The sequence below is a fragment of the Xiphophorus hellerii genome, chromosome 15, assembly GCF_003331165.1.
Source record: "Xiphophorus hellerii strain 12219 chromosome 15, Xiphophorus_hellerii-4.1, whole genome shotgun sequence".
NCBI lineage: Eukaryota > Metazoa > Chordata > Actinopteri > Cyprinodontiformes > Poeciliidae > Xiphophorus > Xiphophorus hellerii.
The window spans coordinates 16,951,063-16,970,848 of NC_045686.1; the positions used below are offsets into that span (position 1 = coordinate 16,951,063).

General features: G+C 37.2%; 1 protein-coding gene across 3 annotated transcripts; it reads right to left on the minus strand.

Moving 5' to 3' along the window:
- Nucleotides 1-579: 579 nt before the first annotated feature.
- ptk2bb (protein tyrosine kinase 2 beta, b) lies at nt 580-19,099 on the minus strand. Of its 3 annotated transcripts, XM_032585409.1 has the most exons (31): nt 18,969-19,099; nt 12,446-12,681; nt 12,001-12,179; nt 11,803-11,890; nt 11,310-11,389; nt 11,052-11,114; nt 10,106-10,160; nt 9,850-9,990; nt 9,682-9,756; nt 8,710-8,811; nt 8,469-8,586; nt 8,332-8,374; nt 8,211-8,242; nt 8,052-8,096; nt 7,861-7,958; nt 7,705-7,786; nt 7,517-7,617; nt 7,282-7,397; nt 5,337-5,437; nt 5,128-5,217; nt 4,773-4,977; nt 3,417-3,525; nt 3,209-3,268; nt 3,006-3,128; nt 2,767-2,919; nt 2,491-2,526; nt 1,897-1,921; nt 1,781-1,815; nt 1,544-1,678; nt 1,327-1,407; nt 580-1,186 (listed from the first exon to the last, which is right to left on the minus strand). In XM_032585409.1, the coding sequence occupies exons 2-31, from the start codon at nt 12,641-12,643 to the stop codon at nt 968-970; spliced, it is 2,988 nt and encodes a 995-aa protein (XP_032441300.1). In that variant the 5' UTR covers nt 12,644-12,681; nt 18,969-19,099; the 3' UTR covers nt 580-967. The 3 variants fall into 3 exon arrangements, with proteins under 3 accessions (XP_032441300.1, XP_032441298.1, XP_032441299.1); XM_032585407.1 differs by having other exon boundaries at nt 2,491-2,919; XM_032585408.1 differs by lacking the exon at nt 18,969-19,099 and adding an exon at nt 14,826-15,049 and having other exon boundaries at nt 2,491-2,919.
- Between the last annotated feature and the right edge of the window lie 687 nt (nt 19,100-19,786).

Here is a 19,786-nt window from a genome sequence, read left to right on the forward strand (position 1 = left end):
TGGGGTGTCAGTGAAACACAAATTTCTGTGACGGACCGGAATCCATGACTCAATTTCTATTGGAACCTCAGTTACACAAATTATCAATGTTATCACCGTTGCAATTATAAGGTATTTGACTCTGTTTTCTTTTTAACCATTTAGTTCCTGTCATGTTGTTATTTCTCTCATTTTTCTCTGGTTGACATCCTTCCCCTTGGTTTACTTTTTTGTTTGTTTTCGCTTAGCCATCATTTCCATCAGCTCCTCTGTGAGCAACATGTACATGAGCATGATTGACATTGATAAGACATTCTTCCTTGATCTGACCAGTTGTTTCTGAAGTGGGAGCGGCGTATTTCAGCAGCAGGAGAAGTAAGAGGAGCTCGTTTTTTCCCCCGCAGATTATCTATCTACTGTCTTTTCTTATTTTACTCTTGTTCTGTGTCATGAAAAAGACAAACACTGGCCACACCCAAAATAAAATGTTTGGGTTAACAGGTTACACTATTCTCTGGTCTTCTAGTAGGACTATGTTTTCTTTAGAAAAGTAAAACCTTTAGTTTTGTGGCTATCAAGGGTTAAAGAAAGGACACATTATGTATTTACAAAGATTTTTAATTTCCAACTTAACATAAATGTCTCATCATAGACTTTGATTTCATAATGGACTCATCAGAATGACCCAGCTCAGTGTGGGTCATCAGAATGACACTGAGTCATCAGTGTTAAGTAATTAAGTACTTAATGTACGTAAGTCTATTTTATGCAATTTTTAAGAATATCATATCAAATAGTGTGGATTTTTGATTTTTCGTGACAGTGTCACTTAACACATCACTCATTTACACACTGATGGTTCCCCAAAGAACCAGAGGCTGCCTTTGGCTCATATTTACCAAAACCAAACTGTCTGATGAGGTCCAAATGTTATTTCAGAGAGACAAGAAAAAAGTCAGTTAAAAAAAAATAAAGAAAAAAACAAAGTTCACTCTGGTGCAGCTGGTTTGGCTATATTAGCTCTGACTCTTGCTTGGTCCACAGCATCCAACATGTTCTTGCTGTCCATGGCCAGAGTGTGTGCAGCAGTCAGCATCTGTTTTTTGCACTCCTCCTTTAAAGATGTGATGGAGTTCTGCTGGGCCAGGCGCATTTTGCTGATCAGCTCGGCCATGTCGTTGTTGAGAAGCTTCTGGGTACCTTCAATCTGAAAACGACGGAATGAATCTGATCAAATAAAAGCTGGCTTCATTTTAATTTGGTGTTTATTTACAGAATCCTGCCCCTGTGCATTCAAGGTAAGGATATTAGCAGTGTGTTTGAATCCTATGTACAATAAAGCAATACCTCAGTCCTGATCGACTCGTGTAAACTCGGCAGCACATCATCCACACTGCGGATCAGATCTCGTAAGGCCATCCCAACAGACTGTGAGGATAGATCAATAAAGAAAATGAATCAGCTCTGTGACTCAGGAGGTTTCCCTCTGCATTTTAAATTGGCCAATAAAACAGCAACGACCTACAAAGCGGAGGTGGAGGGCAGGTAATTTGTCTCAGTGTACCTTGACAATGGAGATATATTGTTCTGGTTGCAGCTCAGTGATGTCATTCTTGAGTTGGACAACAACTTTGACCAAGTCCATAACGTACTGGTATACTTTATCATCAGAACGGTCGATCTCTGCTGTGGGAGCAGCCTAAAGTGGAATATTAATTGTTAAAATATTTATTCAGGAAAAGCTTATTAATCTGTTTGAATGACCATAAAAAACTTAATAAGGGTACGACTGTCTACTTACCTGTGTTTTGAGTCGTGGGGGTTTCTCAGGCGGTACTGTGTGAGAAGACAGATTTGTTACAAGACAACAAAAGAAAAACAATTGATTGTAAAACAGTAATTTGTCTTAGTCCTTACCATGCTCACTCTCATCTTCAGTTGGCTACAAAGAGAAAAAAACAAACATGAAGATGATCAGATAAGTATAGAAAGTAAACGTGAATAAAAAAAACATGTCAACTTAAGCAGTTCCTAATGTGTGCATCCGACAAGAGGAAAAAAAAACTTTTACCAAGTTGTTAATTTTGTAATTTTACTGGCAGAATCTTTGGTTCCAGTTATTCACAAAAAATGTCAGCATACCTAAAGAATGTAACCTATCTTTGTTATACAGAACTTTGCAAAAGAATTATGTACATCTCTAGACCTTGTCAAGTTATAATCATCTTTGGGTTTTGTAAACCTACAAAAAGTGGATAAGTGTAAAAGTTTTCATCCAAAACGGAAGAGCATGGCACAACTGCAACCTAAGACTTGCAGCTGTCATTTCGGAGAAAAGTGATTTATCTTCACAATTATGCACTTTTGTGTTCTGGTACGTAACAAAACTAACATGCTTTCTCACTTCGCTGCATATTCATTTAGCAAGCGTGTGGTAAACAGTCTGAAGTTACTACCTGCTGTCTTTATTTAATCTCACTGGAATTTTATTTTGTACACATGGACATTTACCTCTGAAATGGCAACGTCATCTTGTCCCATGGGGTCCTGCAAAAGAACAGGCAGGTTCATTTTACAGAATAAAGACATGGGGCCTTTCTTTTCCACTGTTATCAGGGGAACATTCAGCTTAATGCTTGTGGGGCGTCGAGGTTGAACAAAAGTTTTTATTCTATTTAAAGGTGCCTTGTTCCACTCAGGTTCGAGGGTAACATTGAATTGGTGAGAAGAGGGACACAGGGACACAGAGAGGGGGTTGACTAAAGCTAATGATGCTCTGTTTCCCACCAGGAGTCTCTCCTCCTTCTGCAGCCACTTCTTATCCTCCATCATCTGCTCTTTCTGGAGTCGCATAGTCTCCTGCATGTGTTGCCGTTCTCTCTGCCACAGCCGCTGGGCGTCCTCCTTATTGTTTGGCTCCATTCGAATCAACTCACTCTCCTAATACAGAGATGATAGTTTATTTTAACTCTAACTGGAGGGCATTTATTGCATGTCAGAAGTAAGCTTTGATATTGTGATCTTACCCCCATACTGCGGCGACGGGGAGACCTATCCGGCAGAGCGAGCGTGTTTCTGGAGTCAATCGGGGACTGGTATTCACACGGGCTGGCCAGGTCTGGTGAGCTGGCACAAAGAGCTTCATTCAGCTGCACAGACACACAAACAGATCAGTCAGACTGTAAAAATCCTGTAAATATCCTAGGGTTATTTGCCTGAACTTACACACCTGAATATGTAGACCGATACTGAGGGTGTTCCCAAATCGGCTTGGCTTCATCCTTGAGGGCTTCAGTAAAGGGTAAAAAAGGTAAGTGAATGCATTAAACCAGACATTTTATATATATATATATATGTATATATATATATATATATATATATATATATGTACAGTATATAATATGTTAAAACAAAATAAAATGAACAAGTTTTTATACCTTGGGGGGAGCATCTGCAAAGTTGACCTTTGGTTCCAGAAATTTGGTGCCGCGTGCTCTGTCTCTTTCTCTCTCTGCGTCCAGCTCCTTCTCCATCTTGTGGACGTCACTGAAAGACACGTCGGGATTATGACCTTGTAAACTGAAGTGACCTTTGAAGTTCCAACTTGAGACGTTTTTTGTAACATGATCGGTTTACATACAATTGTACAACTATTGAAAATTGAATAAAAGAGATTCAAAGTAAATGGATGAGTGAGTAATATTACCTCTGGGGAAGAAATGTCAATAGCTGCATGACCTATTTTTATTTCTTAAACATTTAGACACAAGACCCATATCTCAATTTATGTTCCTATAGATGAATTCTGATGGGAAGCTGTTAAGGAAAGACAAGATTTTGACCTTGGATACAGTTGGCCATACAAAACCTTTTCAGCTAGCTTTATGTTACTGTACTTAAACTAGGTACTGATCTTTAGTTTCCATTTGTAATTTAAAATCAGACAAAGTTAGTAGTTCTACTGGAGTTCCACAGGTGTGTATTTTTGATCCTCAAGTTTATTGTATAGCACATTTGAGAACTGTGGCAATTTGAAGTGGTTTACATGATGAAAAATGTAAACAACAGACAGCAAGTAACCTCTCATGGACATTGCAAATGTTTGTATCGTGTAGTCGGTCTCTTAAATCAGTGTTTCCCAACCCTGGTCCTCAAGGCACACTGTCCTACATGTTTTAGAGGTTTCCCTGCTTTAATGTGCCTGATTCAACTGATTGCAGTTCAACAAATGCCTGTTAATCAGTCATCAATTGAAATCAGCTGGACTGAAGCAAGAAAATACCTAAAACATGCAGGGCAATGCGACTTGAGGACCAGGGTTGGGAAACATTAAATACCCAAAACAAGTATTAGCTTTAGTTGAAACTACAGTACAGACCAAAAGTTTGGACACAACTGTGTGTCCAAACTTTGGACTGTGTGTCCAAACTTTTGGTCTGTACTGTATATTACAACACTATGTAGTAAAATAAATATACATTATCAGTACAATACATTTATCTGATATCTGTCATTTCTTGTCAGAGTTTATAACTTGTTTTTATATTTCATTTACATGTGAATTTTATGTTTCTATGAATTATTGTTTTTTTTTTTAATCATTGTTCATAAAATAAACATATTGTTCATAAAATAAAAATATTTTAATTGAACAGAAAATTGCTCTGTTTTTCTTAACAGAAAAAAAATATTCTCTTCATTTTTATAAACAATCACAAATCATAGAGAAGGAGATCGTGAAAAGATAAGTGTTTCTCTTTGGGCATCTTTGTTCATTTTTTTCAAATAAATACCTGATCTTGATCACAAGCTCAGTGAAGCTGGGTCTCTCTCCGGGATCGTAGGACCAGCAGCGAGTCATGAGTGAGTAAAGAGCTGGAGGGCAGTTCTCTGGTTTGGGCAATCTGATGCCCTGCTCCAGCTGGTTGATGACGTCCCTGTTCTCCAGCCAGAAAAACGGCTGCTGCCCTTGGCTCATGATCTCCCACATACACACAGCTGCAGAGAAATGCACACAAGACATAAGAATATAAGATCAGACATTGTCACTCTGTAATCCATGAGATAGGATGACAAAGATAAGCTTTAAGCATTATTGATATAAATAAGAGGATTATAAAGGAAATCTGAAAATGTGTCTGAGCTCACCAAACATCCAGACATCGCTAGCTGAGGTGAAACGTCTAAAGTTTATGGATTCTGGGGCCATCCACTTGATTGGTAATCGAGTAACAGAAGCTGTGGAGAAATCACCATTAGATCATGCTGAGCCACATTGTGCAAAAGGTCAAAGGCTATACTTTAGATTAACCACCCGGATCTTCTGACAGAAATCTTTGTATCATCTTCTCTGTTACCTTTATAGTATTCTTCATCCTCAATGTATCTCGACAGACCAAAGTCTCCAAGCTTCACACATTCTGGGCTTGCAACTAACACGTTCCGAACAGCAATATCCCTGAACGCAAATGAAAAACAAAAGATGAAAACGCAACTGGAATAGGTCCTGGCAGGAGGACCTAGGAGGAATATCATTAAACAAATATTTGGATCAATGAGAAGCTTGTCCATGAGGAAGAAAAAATTCACCTTCAGATTGACTGGATCAAAACAGGGAGAAAGGAATGTTTAAATTTTTTAGGCATGTGAACATTTCTTCTTGCCAATGTTTTCTCTTCACAGAAGCTTGGAGCCGTGAAAGGCTGCCTGGCCTCTACTGATAACATTTAGCTTTTTTACTTCCAGTAGCGTGACTGACTCAATTGTTCTGCCTCACGGTTCAGTATTTTAACTTCAAGGACAAAAGTTTTACAATTCTTATTACATCGTCATGGTAATTATTTCATTGATATTTTTAACTGATGTTCTGTAATCCCTGACAAAAGCAACATTATTGTAGTTTGGGACTTCTTCTTATTTTTTATGTGTTTGCTAAGTTTGGTTCCATCAGGATCTGGTTTATGATGGATAGACTGATCCGGGCCTTGTCTGCAGTAATGGAGACACTGATTCGGTGTGTTGTGTTAAACGTTGAGAAAACAAAAAAGCCAAAGCTCTTCATTTACAGACTCGTCTAGGCTCAGATTTTCACATATGGTCACGAGATATGAATAATGATCACTACAACATCCTGGGTAGAAGTTGATGAAATATAAGTGGCTACTTGTGGGAACTATTCGAAAATCATGAGATTTTTTTTCTTTGCCTATTTATTTTCACCTATGCAGAAAAATAAAGCACAGTATAGAGAGCACAAGTTTATCATTTCATGTTCCATACAAACCCTGCTTTCACCTGCATATTAACTGAAAAAAATACATGATAGTTCATTTTAAAAATCCTTTTTTCACTCTATTTTTGAGTTTGGGCATCAGATAAGATGAAATTATAAACAAAAGTTTTGGTTTCTGATTTAGCTATAGTAGCTAATTGTTCTGTTTGTGAAGTTAGTTCAAGAACTACAAGGACTCCTCCAACTCCTTCAGATCTGTAAATCTAAAATTTATTAGAAATGCTGACCTGAAGGGGTTACAAACTGGATTGATGCCAAACACCCATTTTTTGACTTTACATGGTTATATGCCACAATTCTTACATATCAATATTAAAAACCTTTTTTTTAAAAATGACCATGAAGCTGATGACAGTATCTAAGGTTAAGCCACAGTGCCATCTAGCTTTTCTCTTGTGTAGCTTTGTGAGGTTTTACGCTATAGTTTATTGACTTTCTTATCTTTTTGCCTTAATTTAGGTTTCTGATATTCTGAGGAACTGACATGTAAAACTGACACACACTATCACAAAAAGTTTAAATATACGGTAACACTTTATTTGACGGGTTGTGAATAAGACTGTCATGACACCGTCATAAACATGACATAACACCTGTCATTAACATGAGTAAGTCTTCATGAATATTTATGACTGTTGTCATAAAGTGTCATTCGGTATATCATGACACTTTTAATACAAAGTTGACATTATTCAAAATGTCTTTGTTATAACAACTTGACATTAACCAAGAAATCATGATCTGACAAATTTTTTATAAAAGTATTACTGATTAAACTTTAGCTTTTATAACATAAAGTTACATAATTTTTAAAGTGTAATCAGTAATACATTTATAACAAAATAGACAGGTTGTTATGTCATGTTTATGACAGTGTCATGACAGTCTTATTCACAACCTGTCAAATAAAGTGTTACCAAATATACTAACTGCATGCAGAAAGACACACCTTTCGAACTTGTAAAGAAGAAGAACATGTATTTATGTTCATCTTTTAATCCTTTTCTCACCTGTGCACCACGTTGCACCCCCCGAGATAGACGAGGGCTTTGCAGATCTGCAGGCTGAACAGCACCAGGGTTGTGTTTGTCAGTTTGTTTTGGTTCTGAGTCAGGTATCTACCGAGCTGTAAAAATGTCGATAATTTAACCACTCAGGTACCTTTTTTCTATATAGCATCAGGCAAAACTACATGAATCAAACTACATGAACAGTTTAAGAAAGAAGCAGTGACTGGGGACAAACCTCTCCGTACTGGTAAAGCTCCATAACGATCCACACAGGATTATCCTCTATGACGCCAATCAGCTTGACGATGTGAGGATGATCGAGGTTCTTCATAATAACTGCCAAGCAAAGTTCGTACATGTTAAATGTTGCTCTCACCCGCATTGCTTCTTCTGTTGTTTTACAGCCAAGGCAGGCCCTCGTACCTGCTTCACTCATGAATTTCTCCATCACCTCAGATGAGCAGTCCTTGCAGGTCTTGACTGCCACATTAACTCTTTCGCCGTTCTGTCCAAAACAACAACAAACACATCATATTTATTTGTTTTCCAGATGTCTGTAAAGTCTAAATAGCAACTTACAGCTCTTTTGTACACTCCATCATAAACTTCTCCAAAGAAGCCTTCGCCAAGGATTCGCCCCAGAACGATGTCATTTCTATCAATCCCATATTTCACAGCTACGGACCAATATAGGACCGTATTAATGATCGAAAACGAGTTTCAATTGCTATTATTTTAAGCAGAGATAAGTGTAACAGCTTCAGACAAACCTGATTTTGGCCTCTCATCAAGAATCTCACAGTAAATATCAGAACCTGAAAATCCAAATGGAGAGGCACTTTGAATCAACAAAGACATTGTGTATTTATTTCTAAAAGAATTACACAGAAGAAATATATGCTTGAGAAAATCTGAAGTTTTTTGCTCACCCATGCTGTGTCTAGCTGAGTTGATGTCCGTGCTTTTTGAGAGAACAAACAAAACAAGATTAGTCAGAATTTGTATTGTGTCTTCTAAGTGTCAAGTGAGTAATCCAGTAAAACATCTCACCTTGTAGGGATGTCGGGTAGGGACACCTGTGCAGACTTGGCATCTAGATTGAAAAGGTTTTAAGAACATTTGTTTACAATTTGTAGATAATTTGTAATACCGCTGTCCATTGAGAGGCAATTGTAAGATAAGCACACCTTTGTTTGGTCGGTAAATAACACTGTCGTCTGTGTCATTTTCCAGGCGGCAGTATCCATCAATGAGATCCATCATGTTTTCTGCTATCGGAACCGAAGCCACACTGATAGACAGGTTCTGTTAAAGAAGATAACATACAAATCTAAACAAGATCCTTTGATTTTTGTTTCCCCACTGGTTGTATTTATATTAAGCACTAATATAAGGAAGTTTTAGAAATAGCTTTTTTGCTGCACTTACTTGTTTGGCACCTTCGACGCTGATGTTAAGGAGAGCCTTATCATTGGTCTGCGGCAAGCACTGGATTTTCTTTATCTGTTTGAAATCAGTAAGGAACAAAGCCTGTGGCACAAAACGACAGGTAGGTTCAATTATGATGAGAATTCTTTGATATGAGACATTATTACTGATAACTGTAAACAACAGATACTTCTCATGATATGCATAATGAAGTATTTCTATTTAATTAGTTTGAATGGGCAGCTTTTGGGTTACATTTTTAGATTTTTTATTTGCTTTTTGTCAAAGAAAAGCACAAAAATGTGGTGCAACGTTTTAAGGCCATATTTTAACGCACTGCATATTAGTTTACACAAAACGAGACAATTAAAAAATGGCCAAAAGCGACATACTGAAACAGTGAATAATGCTTACTGAACCATCTTCCACTGATATTTAACAAAACGTTTTCAAAAGTTATCTCACAAGAAATTGACAAAGGAACACCCAAATCCTGCGTGGAGCATTAGGTAACACTGAATTATTAATTTGTGAACTATTAATTGCCTTTTAATCTGTGTGAACTGAACTTTTAGCCACTTGTTGTGAAGTCTGAAGCTGCACATCACTGTTTCTCCCTCCTTTTGTCCATTGCTTTCACCCCATAAGCAAAAGTGACACGTTTTACTTAAACCCTCTTCCTTTATTTAATTAAAATTTAGAGCTGCTGATATGTTAATTTAGTTACCGTTTCACAGATACAAAAAACAAATAACATAGTTGCTAAAATAGAAATCCTCTTGGTGATCAGTGGAACAGAAAACACTAAAATCTGTTAAGCACCAGAAGAAATTAGGAATGTTAATTGTTGATGCAGCAACTAAGCACCAAAATAGAACATTACAATGCTGAAAATGGCCTGCAAATAGAAAACAAAATCTATATTTATGGTATGAAACAAGCTAGGAAATGTAAAAACAGCTTTTCTCTTACTGCTGAATCCTTCTGAGAACGTTGACGAATGCCCCTTCCTCCAATGACCAGCTCTACAGACAAACTCCAACCTTGCTGGTGATGAACACAAAGGTTTGTGACGAAAACATTAACAAAGTGTGTCTGGAGGGTCATAGATTTTATGAGAAGTTATTTACAGCAACTCACCACAAGTTCACATGGAAAGACCTCTTCATCGAAGTTGGTAAATGTCTTGAGGGTCTCAAAAAACTTGATCATGCAGTCATCCTCCTTTAGGGTTGCATACTGTTGAAATGTTTGCTGGATCATCTTCCGTAGCTGCTTAGGCTGGACCACAATCACAAACAGACATCAAAAGTATAACTTTCAGCAAAAAGACAAAAAGAAATCTTCTCCGATGGTGCCTGTAGATAAAAGACAAGTATTTGGGATAGAGGTTTACCTTCATGCTGTTTATCAGTTGCTGAGGGAAAAAAAGGTCCAGGCCAACTTCTTTTCTAAAGGACACATACATATACCCTGAATTTAAAACATTAACTAAGTACCTGGATTAACTAAAACATTGTAAACAAGATGTTTTTCTAAATCTGGGTGAGTCAGTCTGTCGAGGATGTACACAGCCTAGCAAAAGGTATCCATACTGCTTAAACTTTTTCACATTTTGTCACATTACCGCCATATGTGTTAATCTATATTGGAGCAATTTTATACAGGAGATCAACACAAAGTAGGGCATGATCACAAAGTAAAGGAAACTTATAAATGGTCTATGACTTGTTTTAAAATCTAGAAATCTAAAATGTTCAGAATGTATGAAAAGTACAAAAATTACAGTATTTCTTTCAATACTGTAAAGTCCGTAAGGTCAATTTGTTAAGTGAAAAACTGAGAAGCTTAAGGAATGCAAATACTTTTGCAAGGCACCATAGCTCTTTGACTTAGAAATCCTTTTTTAATCCTTCTTGACTTTATAGTTTTCTGATCATGTTTCTGTATTATAAGTGAAGCAAGATCATCTTGTCTCTTAGAGTTTGTCTTCTATTCCTTCTAGTTACTTTTCATTTTTAAAATAATTGTAAACATATATGCACCCCTTATTTGTTGCTTTTTTTTTTCTTTGTGTTTCATTCCATTCTGTTGATTAGAGCAGTTTGTGTATAGGTTGCACATTTTTTACAGTCCCCTCTGTTGTTGCTTTCCATATTTTGTCTTGGTTGAAAAAAAAAACTGTTATGCATCTGACTCACATAACAAAGAACACTGTTTTGTAACATTCACACAGATTTCAACAACCTGAAACTTTGCTTTGGACATTTTGAGAGCCATTTCTAAAAAAACAAACAAAAAAAAATGCTTCAGAACAGATACAACAGAGCGTAAAAACTCACTCCAGCAGCTCAAAGTTAGATTTCTTTTCAAGACCTTTTGCATTCATGTCTTTGTAGAATCTCCTGCAAACACAGAGTAACATGTTAGTATCTGCTGGATACAAATAGACAAATCCCTGTTATTTCAACAGTAGTTTTCTGTTATGCAATATATGTACAACATAAAGGTAAACAAATCATCTGGGGTTAAGCCCATAAGTAATGCAACCAAATTCAAATAACTCATTGACTTGTGAGCTGAGGAATGCAGTGACTCACCTGATCTCCAAACAGCCAAGCTGCAGGGCCATCCCATCGCTGACCTTGTTGGCATGACACTGCATGTAGTCACTACGCACCTGTAATGAAACATTACCTGCTGTCACTCAGAAAAATAGAAATGTGAGCTATAACTTAACAGTTAAATATAAATCTATTTTTGCCGTGTATTATTTTTTTTTTCTTTTTTAAGGTTTTGTTGGCTCTAGTGGCCTTGATTTGAAAGTAGTTCGACAGCAAATAGGGTAATCATGCAGCAAATGTCGCCAGGCCAGGAATCGAACCTGCAACTGAACTAGGGCCTCCATACGTGGGTCATGCTTTGCTCCTGCGCCACCACAACACTCCCTTCACCATGCATTATTAAATAGTTACTGAAAACCTTATTTATAACAGCCTTTATTTCCTTTTCTTTTATCAATGTTAGACATAGTTCCATTATTTTACTTCTGAGTGCTACATCAAAGATGGAGAGAGAGGAGAGGTTCAGTACCTGCTGATAAAAGTAAAGAAATGTGGATCTGTCATTTTTAAACTTCTCCAGGAAATTGATTGGAATGTATCTGATCCTAAGGTCATATCTGCGAACAAGAGGAGGAGAAACGTATTTTATGGAGACATGCTTTATTTCTGAATCTCATATCACGGAAAATATTTGTTGCGACAATAAGCCCTGAAACCCTATCTGGACCTCCACTCGGCCTCCACGTGATGGCTCTCGTAGCGTTGTTCAACCTCACCCACGGTCAGATCTGGGTGGAGCCAGTGAAGTTCTTCGGACTTTAAGTGCTTCAGCATAAGACCGTAACATTTTGAGAGTTCAACGTTGGGTCCCAATCGACCGCTGATCAGGATTGAGCGAATGATAGCCTGAGGGAAAATTAAAGACAATCTTCATTTTTTTTCCTTACAGATTTTCTTTTTTTAATCCTTTGAATTATCTATAATTTTATGTAGAGCAGCAAATTATGAGGTGTCATTGACAAAAAAGCTAACCTTAATGTTTTACGACTTATGCAGAATCCCTGATTTCAGATCTTTACCACTTTGTACTAAAAACTATTATCAAAACAATCACAGAAGCATCTTCAACTCCACTTTCTGGCACTTCTATGTCTGCAAAATGACGGTCTCACCTGAATTTTCCAGGAGCTGTCACACTTCACCAGCTTAAAGTTCTTTCCTAGGTTGTTGTTGGTGCAGAAGCACACTTTGAGGATTTTTACTGGCCCTCCATCCCCAGTAATCTCGTTTTCGGGGCTGGGGTCTCTGCTGCTTTGTCTTGGACTGGCTCCTTTCCAGGCCAAGGTGTCACCAGACATCACCTCGTACATCGTCAGAGCCGGGTTGGCGTCGTCATGCCCGCATCATTCTTTCAACCAAATAAAGAAAAAAGAAAGCATTTGACTTAAGGAAAACTGAAGACATTCAACCAAAATAATTAGGTTTTAAAGACTGCTATTAATAAAAAATAATAAAGACAAACTTCCAATGACAATTCCACCAAAGGACACTGTGTTCTCTGACTCAGTTTGTCATGAAAATTCAGTCATGTTTTATATCTTTCATATCGTATTCACGTTGTGATCTTGTGCCTTGTGGGTGCAATGATTCATAACTTTTGTTTCTAAGATCTAAGGATTGCATTCTTTTCATATTTGCGATGTCAAGTGTGGACCTGCAAAATTTGTCAACTGAAACAGCGCTGGACCAGCAATAAAGGAATTCAGCAAGGAAGTCAAGTTTTCATTTGCAACTAATCTTTCACCACTGCTGGAATTACAATATGGAAGTGGCCGCCTTTTCTCAAAATAACTCTGCATGCGCTACAAAAACAATACAATAAACCACCAGCTGCAGCGATGTTACCATTATCTCTAGTAATGACTGGGGCTCAGTGGGAAGAGTAGTTCACAGGCAAAATGAAGGTTGTGGGATTGATTCTATATTCCGCCAGCTACATTCACATGTGCCACTGGGCAAGGCACTGAAAGAGTAACTAAACTCCAAATCAACGTTCTTTGCAGACAAACTGTAAAAATTGGTCATTAAGGCTGCAAAAACAGTGTATTTTTTTTTTTACATATTTGTGAAAGCTGTCACTATGACAGTATAACATGAAACAGAAGAAAAAAAAATTAAGCTCCTTGACCTTCTCCCTTGGCTCCTATTGCCATTTGCAGAAATAGAACAGTACCAGTCAGAAAAAACAATCAAGAGCCAGAATGAGCGCTAAGACCATTAATAACACTACCAATCACCCGCATGTATGTGCCGCTCACACATATATGCATTGTGTATGTGTGAGCGCCATAGCGTAGCTCTTTGCTACGCTATGGCTAGTTCTCCACACCGGAATCTGTGTGCATGGTCACCGATCACGGCAGGTAAACAGCTTCCCTAGAACATTAGGTTGTTTCTCTGCCATTATTACATTGAGCAGCTGAACGTGATTGACCGCACTAAGACCCTCTTACTGGCTCTGATTAGTTATGAGCATTGAGCATTTTTCAGCTTGGCACATGAGTGACTCATTTGCAATATGAACACTGTGTGTGAAATGAAACTCTTCTCTACTTTGCTGCAGGACGACTTATGAGCAAATAGAGCTATTTATTTAAACTGGATCGCCTATTCTCTGTCTTCAGTGTAGCTAACTGTAGCTACACTGCAGCTATGCCATGTTAGGTTCTCAGAAGGGTTAGTTTTTAGTTTTGACTTTTTCTGTTGGTATTTTTTTTTATCAATCCATTTGTTTGGGGGTTTTTTTTGTGGCTTTTGAAATTTCAGAAAAAGTGTGAACAAACTACTTGGACAAGAAAAATCTGTTAAATTACGTAGTTCAAACTTCGTCCATGGTTTACAAATCGTACAAGTGTGCACAAAAATGTGAGGACAGCACATTTCTGAGAGGAATGTTCAAGATATAATGATAGGGAGTGATTCATAAAGATAAAAAAAATAAGGCCCTGCACTGTTTGCAAGTGAAGCCCTATCCACATATAATTTCAATTCAATTTAAGGATGGAAACTAATTACAGCACATCAATAACAGCATTAAAGATGTTTTGGAGAAGTAACTAAATTATTCTTCTTTAGCTTACATGAGTAACATTCTGTACTTAGCTAGTACATTTGTGAAGTTACAATACTAAGTTTGCACCACTTTTATCTCTTCTCTGCTGATTTACACAAATTTCACCACATGGAATAAATTCAAGTTTTTTTAATGTTATTTATTCCTAGCATAGAATCATAATAAGCCGTCTGTCCTTAAGCGTTCGTTAACAGCCTCTACGGATTTCTGAATCTCTATTCCCAGATGCAAATTACCCTCTGACCACCTGGTTTAAAACAAACATGGCTAGGCTCAGTGATTGTAAAAATGATAATAAATCTTTATCATACTGCTACACAAACACACATATTGAAACTGTTGCCTTGAATTGTATTTCTCAGTCTAAAAACACACTTCCAGTGAATGCAAAAGGAACATGCTATTAAAAATGCACTTACTTTAAGAGTCTCTCTGCCTGAACACTTCCTGCGACTCTTTGAGTCAGCACGTTGAGGAACAATCTTGCAAAGACATGTAAGCTCACCACGAAATTTCTGCCAAAACCCACCTTACAACCCTGCTGGTGAGGAAAGAGCCTTTTAAATGTCATAACTGAGAAGCTCCACGCTGTTAGGACGCTGTGAGCGGCCTGAGTTGTGTTAGTTTCTCTCAGGGCTCTTCCACCACTGTTAGGTTGTGTTTTGTTAGCCTGGGGCCACAAATTCCCCTGCAGGATCATGTAGGCGTGTTTGTGTGTGCGAGTGTGTGCAACAAGGAAGACAGGAGAGGGAGACAAGCTGAGAGGATGAGAGCAAAGAATGTTGCACCATCATCTGAGTATGAGTAGCCCAACAGGGGGGTTTTGGCAACTGGTTTTACGTTTTTTTTTTAACTGTCCTGCAGATTAATACACAAAGAAGGCGGGATGTATGAACACGGTCTTGACAAAAACAATGAGTAAACACTCAGATCCAGTGTTTGTAGCATTGCCAAAACTGTTCTGCCAAAAATATTCTGCAGAACAGAATATTTTTCTCCAAGAAAAAGAAAGAAATTGTTTACACAGAGCAGAGCAGAAAATGTGGATGCAAGAACGGAAAAGTGTAGTTTATTATGTCAATATCTGGCTCGTTTGCAAAAGTACATATGGTGCACAGTTGATGAGTTTGTTGTCCCTCCTGCCTTACAACTAGGGATGTACTGTTGCTTGGTCTTTCTGCGTGTAGTTTGCATGTTCTCCATGAGTAGGTTCTCTCCTACTCCTAAGAAGATAACCCCCACTTCTTCCCACTGTCCAAAACATGATTTCACATTATTTGACTATTCCAAAATTGTCCTTAGTGTGAATGGTTGAGTGTCTTTGTTTCCCTGTGTTGGATTGGCAAGAATTAAACTCTAAAACAAAGGGCATCGAAAGACGGGTTGTAAATTAAAATTGTAAATTGTACCAATGGAAGGTTATAAGATCAAAACCATTGCTGAACAAACAAACACAAAAAATCAGCTTGATGGACCTCAGAATAGTGAGTAAAACTGGTAAGACATTTTTAACAGTGTTCATTGCATAGCATATGGTATAAAACTACCATAGTAGATATTCTTCTATTTTAAAAGTAGTGGCAGTATACCATGGTGGCTCTTATGTAATGACCCTTCAATGTGGCTAAATTAAAATAATTCTACAAAGAAGAGGGAAAATGTTGTACCAAGCTGGTATTTTTGGACATAAAACACTCCCACATCCTTAAAGTCATTTCAAATAGGGAAAATACTTCAGTAGGCTACAAGCTACGCATGTTAACAGCCTATAGCAAGGCGCTAAAATTTCAATGTTGCTCCAAATATATCTTTGCAGTTTTCTTTTAGTTTACACTTTTAGGCCATCAGGAAAGTTGTATTATGGACAATACTGAATGTACAATAGTAAGTGCTTAATAGTAAGTGCTTAATATCAGCCTTATCATCATCATCGTTATAGAACTCTATGGGCTTTTGCTATCACAGCTTGGAAAAAGAACATAATATTTGTACAACAATAATAATGTCTGTTGCTATTTTCTCCCAGCATTGTCAGAAATGTTTTTTATGGTAATATTAACTAATCGGATATCTATGACTTCTGATATGAAGAAGATTTATGTTTTCTATGAAAAAAATCAAACACGCATCATAAACATCTTATGAGTGTTTTTACACTTTATATTTTATATTGGTTGAAATGTCAGAAGAGGGAGACGTTAACATTGAAAATGTCTGCCTGACAACATATAAAGTTATGCAACTTATGCAGAAAGATGAGAAATAATCAGCACATCTGTTTATTTCTTCAAATAAAAGTTAAAAATCTGTTGTGTCAGAATGCCATGTTTGGTTTTCAGTTCTGGTTTTTGTTTTAGGAGGTCAAGCAAAGTAACTTGGCTTTTCTGAAAATAAAGTTTCTTTTTGTTTCTATTTGTCACCTGCTTTGTTCAGTTAACAGATATTTCCTCTAGTAACTTCTTAACCAGAATTTATTTGAAAATATGATTAATTTGTTACACATAATCATTTGTGAATTCAGACATTCCTTGTAAGCAAGGCCTTTGCTTTGTTCCTTTTAACTGATTTAGTTAACTGTTGTATGAGACTTGGGCTCACAAAAAGTAAATATTAAATCTACTGTATTTATATCTGGTAAGTACACCACAATTTTTCTGTTAATTTTGATACACAAAAGTGCCCCAGTTAATCGGAAAAACTGACAAGACTACTGCTAATGTTTATTAAAAATGCATTTGAAGTTTTTTCAAAGTTTTTTTCCCCAAAGATGTGAAAAAACTGCCCTGCTGGCTTTAGAGTTAGCACATGCTGCCTTTATTTATTAATCTCTAGCTGATACTTGTTATGGTAACAAATGTTTACCAGGAAGGTTTTTTCTTCTTCTTCTTCTTACGAGACCAAAGTGGTGTGAAGTAACTCTTTCAACATCTCTCTACTACAGAGACGTCAGAAGGACAATGAGTGGGGGTATTCATCAACCAGACATTTTGTATAGATAATACTTGTCCCAAGTACTCTGTGTCCTTGTTGTGAACAGTCATGTTGTACTGAAACATGCTGTATCTTCATGAGGGAACAGTGACAGAAGAGAGTGAAATTCCTCAGCAGCCGACAGAGAAGGAGGAACATTAAACAAGACTTGAGGAAAGAGGAAGCTCATGTATACAGTGTGGAGCGCAGCATGTGATGGACCAGCTTCTTGCAACACACAACCAGTCTAACCAGGCAACTGGAGCGTAGGCTGTAGTTTCTAGGTTATGTGAGACACCACAGGTTGAGCGACAGTTTGATAACTTAGTGCTGCTTTAAACTTCTCCACAATTTTATCACTGATCTGCCTGCAGTTTGGGGCATAAGAGTAAAAGGGGTTAAATACAAATACATACCACATTTTATTAGGTTTCTGAGTATTCAAAAAAGGCTTGAAAACCACTAACTTTTTGTGTTCCCTTTTAAGTACTTTTTTTAAAAACACATTAAAGTTTCAGGTTACAAAAAAAGTGATAAAGTTTTTTTAAATCAGTAAAATATTTAAAAGTTGTCCTACATGAATTGAAGGGGATTTTCAGCCTAGAAAAACAATCTAACACGACCATTTCTGAGGAATAACACGTTGCTTAGTGCATATTAACACTACTAGTGTTTTTGTTTGTTTTAGAAACTGCAACGTGAAGGCGATTCTTATTGTTTTTGAAATTCCTAACTGCATCAGCATAAAAACGCCATTTGTTTAGCAGAGTAGAGCCTCTCTGGGAAAGCTCTATCTCTCAGTATAGTGTCCTTATTATTCCCAGGTACAGCTCAGTGTTGCAAAGAAAAACACAAAAATATCTGTTAAGACATGCACCCCGGGCTGTGCAAGCATCTGTTCCACCCTAACAGAGAATCAGATGGCACTTCTTGGTACTTAGAGCGCTGTTCTCTGTATGCCAGACCTTCTTATCACTTTTTAGGATTTCTTTCTTTGGTGCTTCTAGAAATCAATGATACTTCAGAGATAACCAGTGTTAAAACACATGTCAGGATCTTCATCTTTCCTTTCTAGGATAAATTCCTAATCCTTAATATAGAACTGTTATTCTGGAGGCGCATATCCAAACCCAGACAACTCATTTAGCCATGCCTTTGCTCTGAACAGATAGCAAGGGGTCTATATATCGCAACATTATGACCCCAGGGCCTGGAATGCGCCTGGCTGCCTCCTCACCTGCACAGACATGATTTGCTCATGAACATAGTTCTTCCTCTGTGGTTATAAAAAGCGCATCGAGTTTCACATTGCGCCGTTACAATCACCATAAGTAATGCTTACCAATACTAACACACAACAGAAGTTGCGAGATTATAAGCAAGTTTGCTTTTTTTTTCTGAAGAAAGTCAACATTTAAAAAAAAAAAAAAAGAGAAAAAAGTTAGACAGAAACGGAGCACAAAACCAAAACATTTCGACTTTCATTCCTTTTTTCTGGACGTCCATAAACTTTGCCCTTTTTGTAAACAACTTTAAGATGAGATTCTTTTCGTTGGTGAAAAGCAGAGGCATCGACTCATTTTGACTCTTACCTGATTCTACTGAACTTCTCCCAGGACAACAGCTTGATAAAAGGGGGGGAAAGTATATAAATCCCTCCAGCAGCGATCAAGTCGAACAGAATGTCAGAAAGTGGAGCAGAAGGTGTCAGGTGGCCACTCCCTCACCTCTACAGTCCTCAAATAAGGTGGCTTCACTTCCTTATTTCAGGGATCTCAGCTTCCTAACTGAACACAGCGGAATCTGGCTTCATTTATACCGCAAAAGCACCCAAATCCAAATTTTTCATCTTAGTCTTTCTTATACTTTTCCTCCAAAAGACGCATTTCTAATAAGTACGAAACATTTTTTAACGTAACCATAACCGACGCAGCATATGTTTTACAAAATTAAATACAGGTGTTAATTTAAAAGACTTATTAATAAAAAATGAAAATTGAAAATGAAGTCTTAACTGTTTCATTCAATTATGTTCTTGTCCTTGTGCATTGGTTCTTACCGCTTTCCGTCTTTTATTTTTTAAGCCCTGAGTTGCGATTACACATCTTGCCCAGCAGGTGGTGTTGCGTGCTTAAGAATTGTTCCAGTTTTTGTTTCATTCAGTTACAATGTTGAAAATGTGACATACAATAAATGGTAACTCATGATGTCAGAAACATTAATATATATATATATATATATATATATATATATATATATATATATATATATATATATATATATATATATATATATATATATATATATATATATAAAGTAGAAAATCATGGGACAACTTCTTCTATTCATGTTGTGTCTGAGAACAACAGTTAAAAAAGTTGATGAAGAGGAGATGATGAGTCTCTGACAA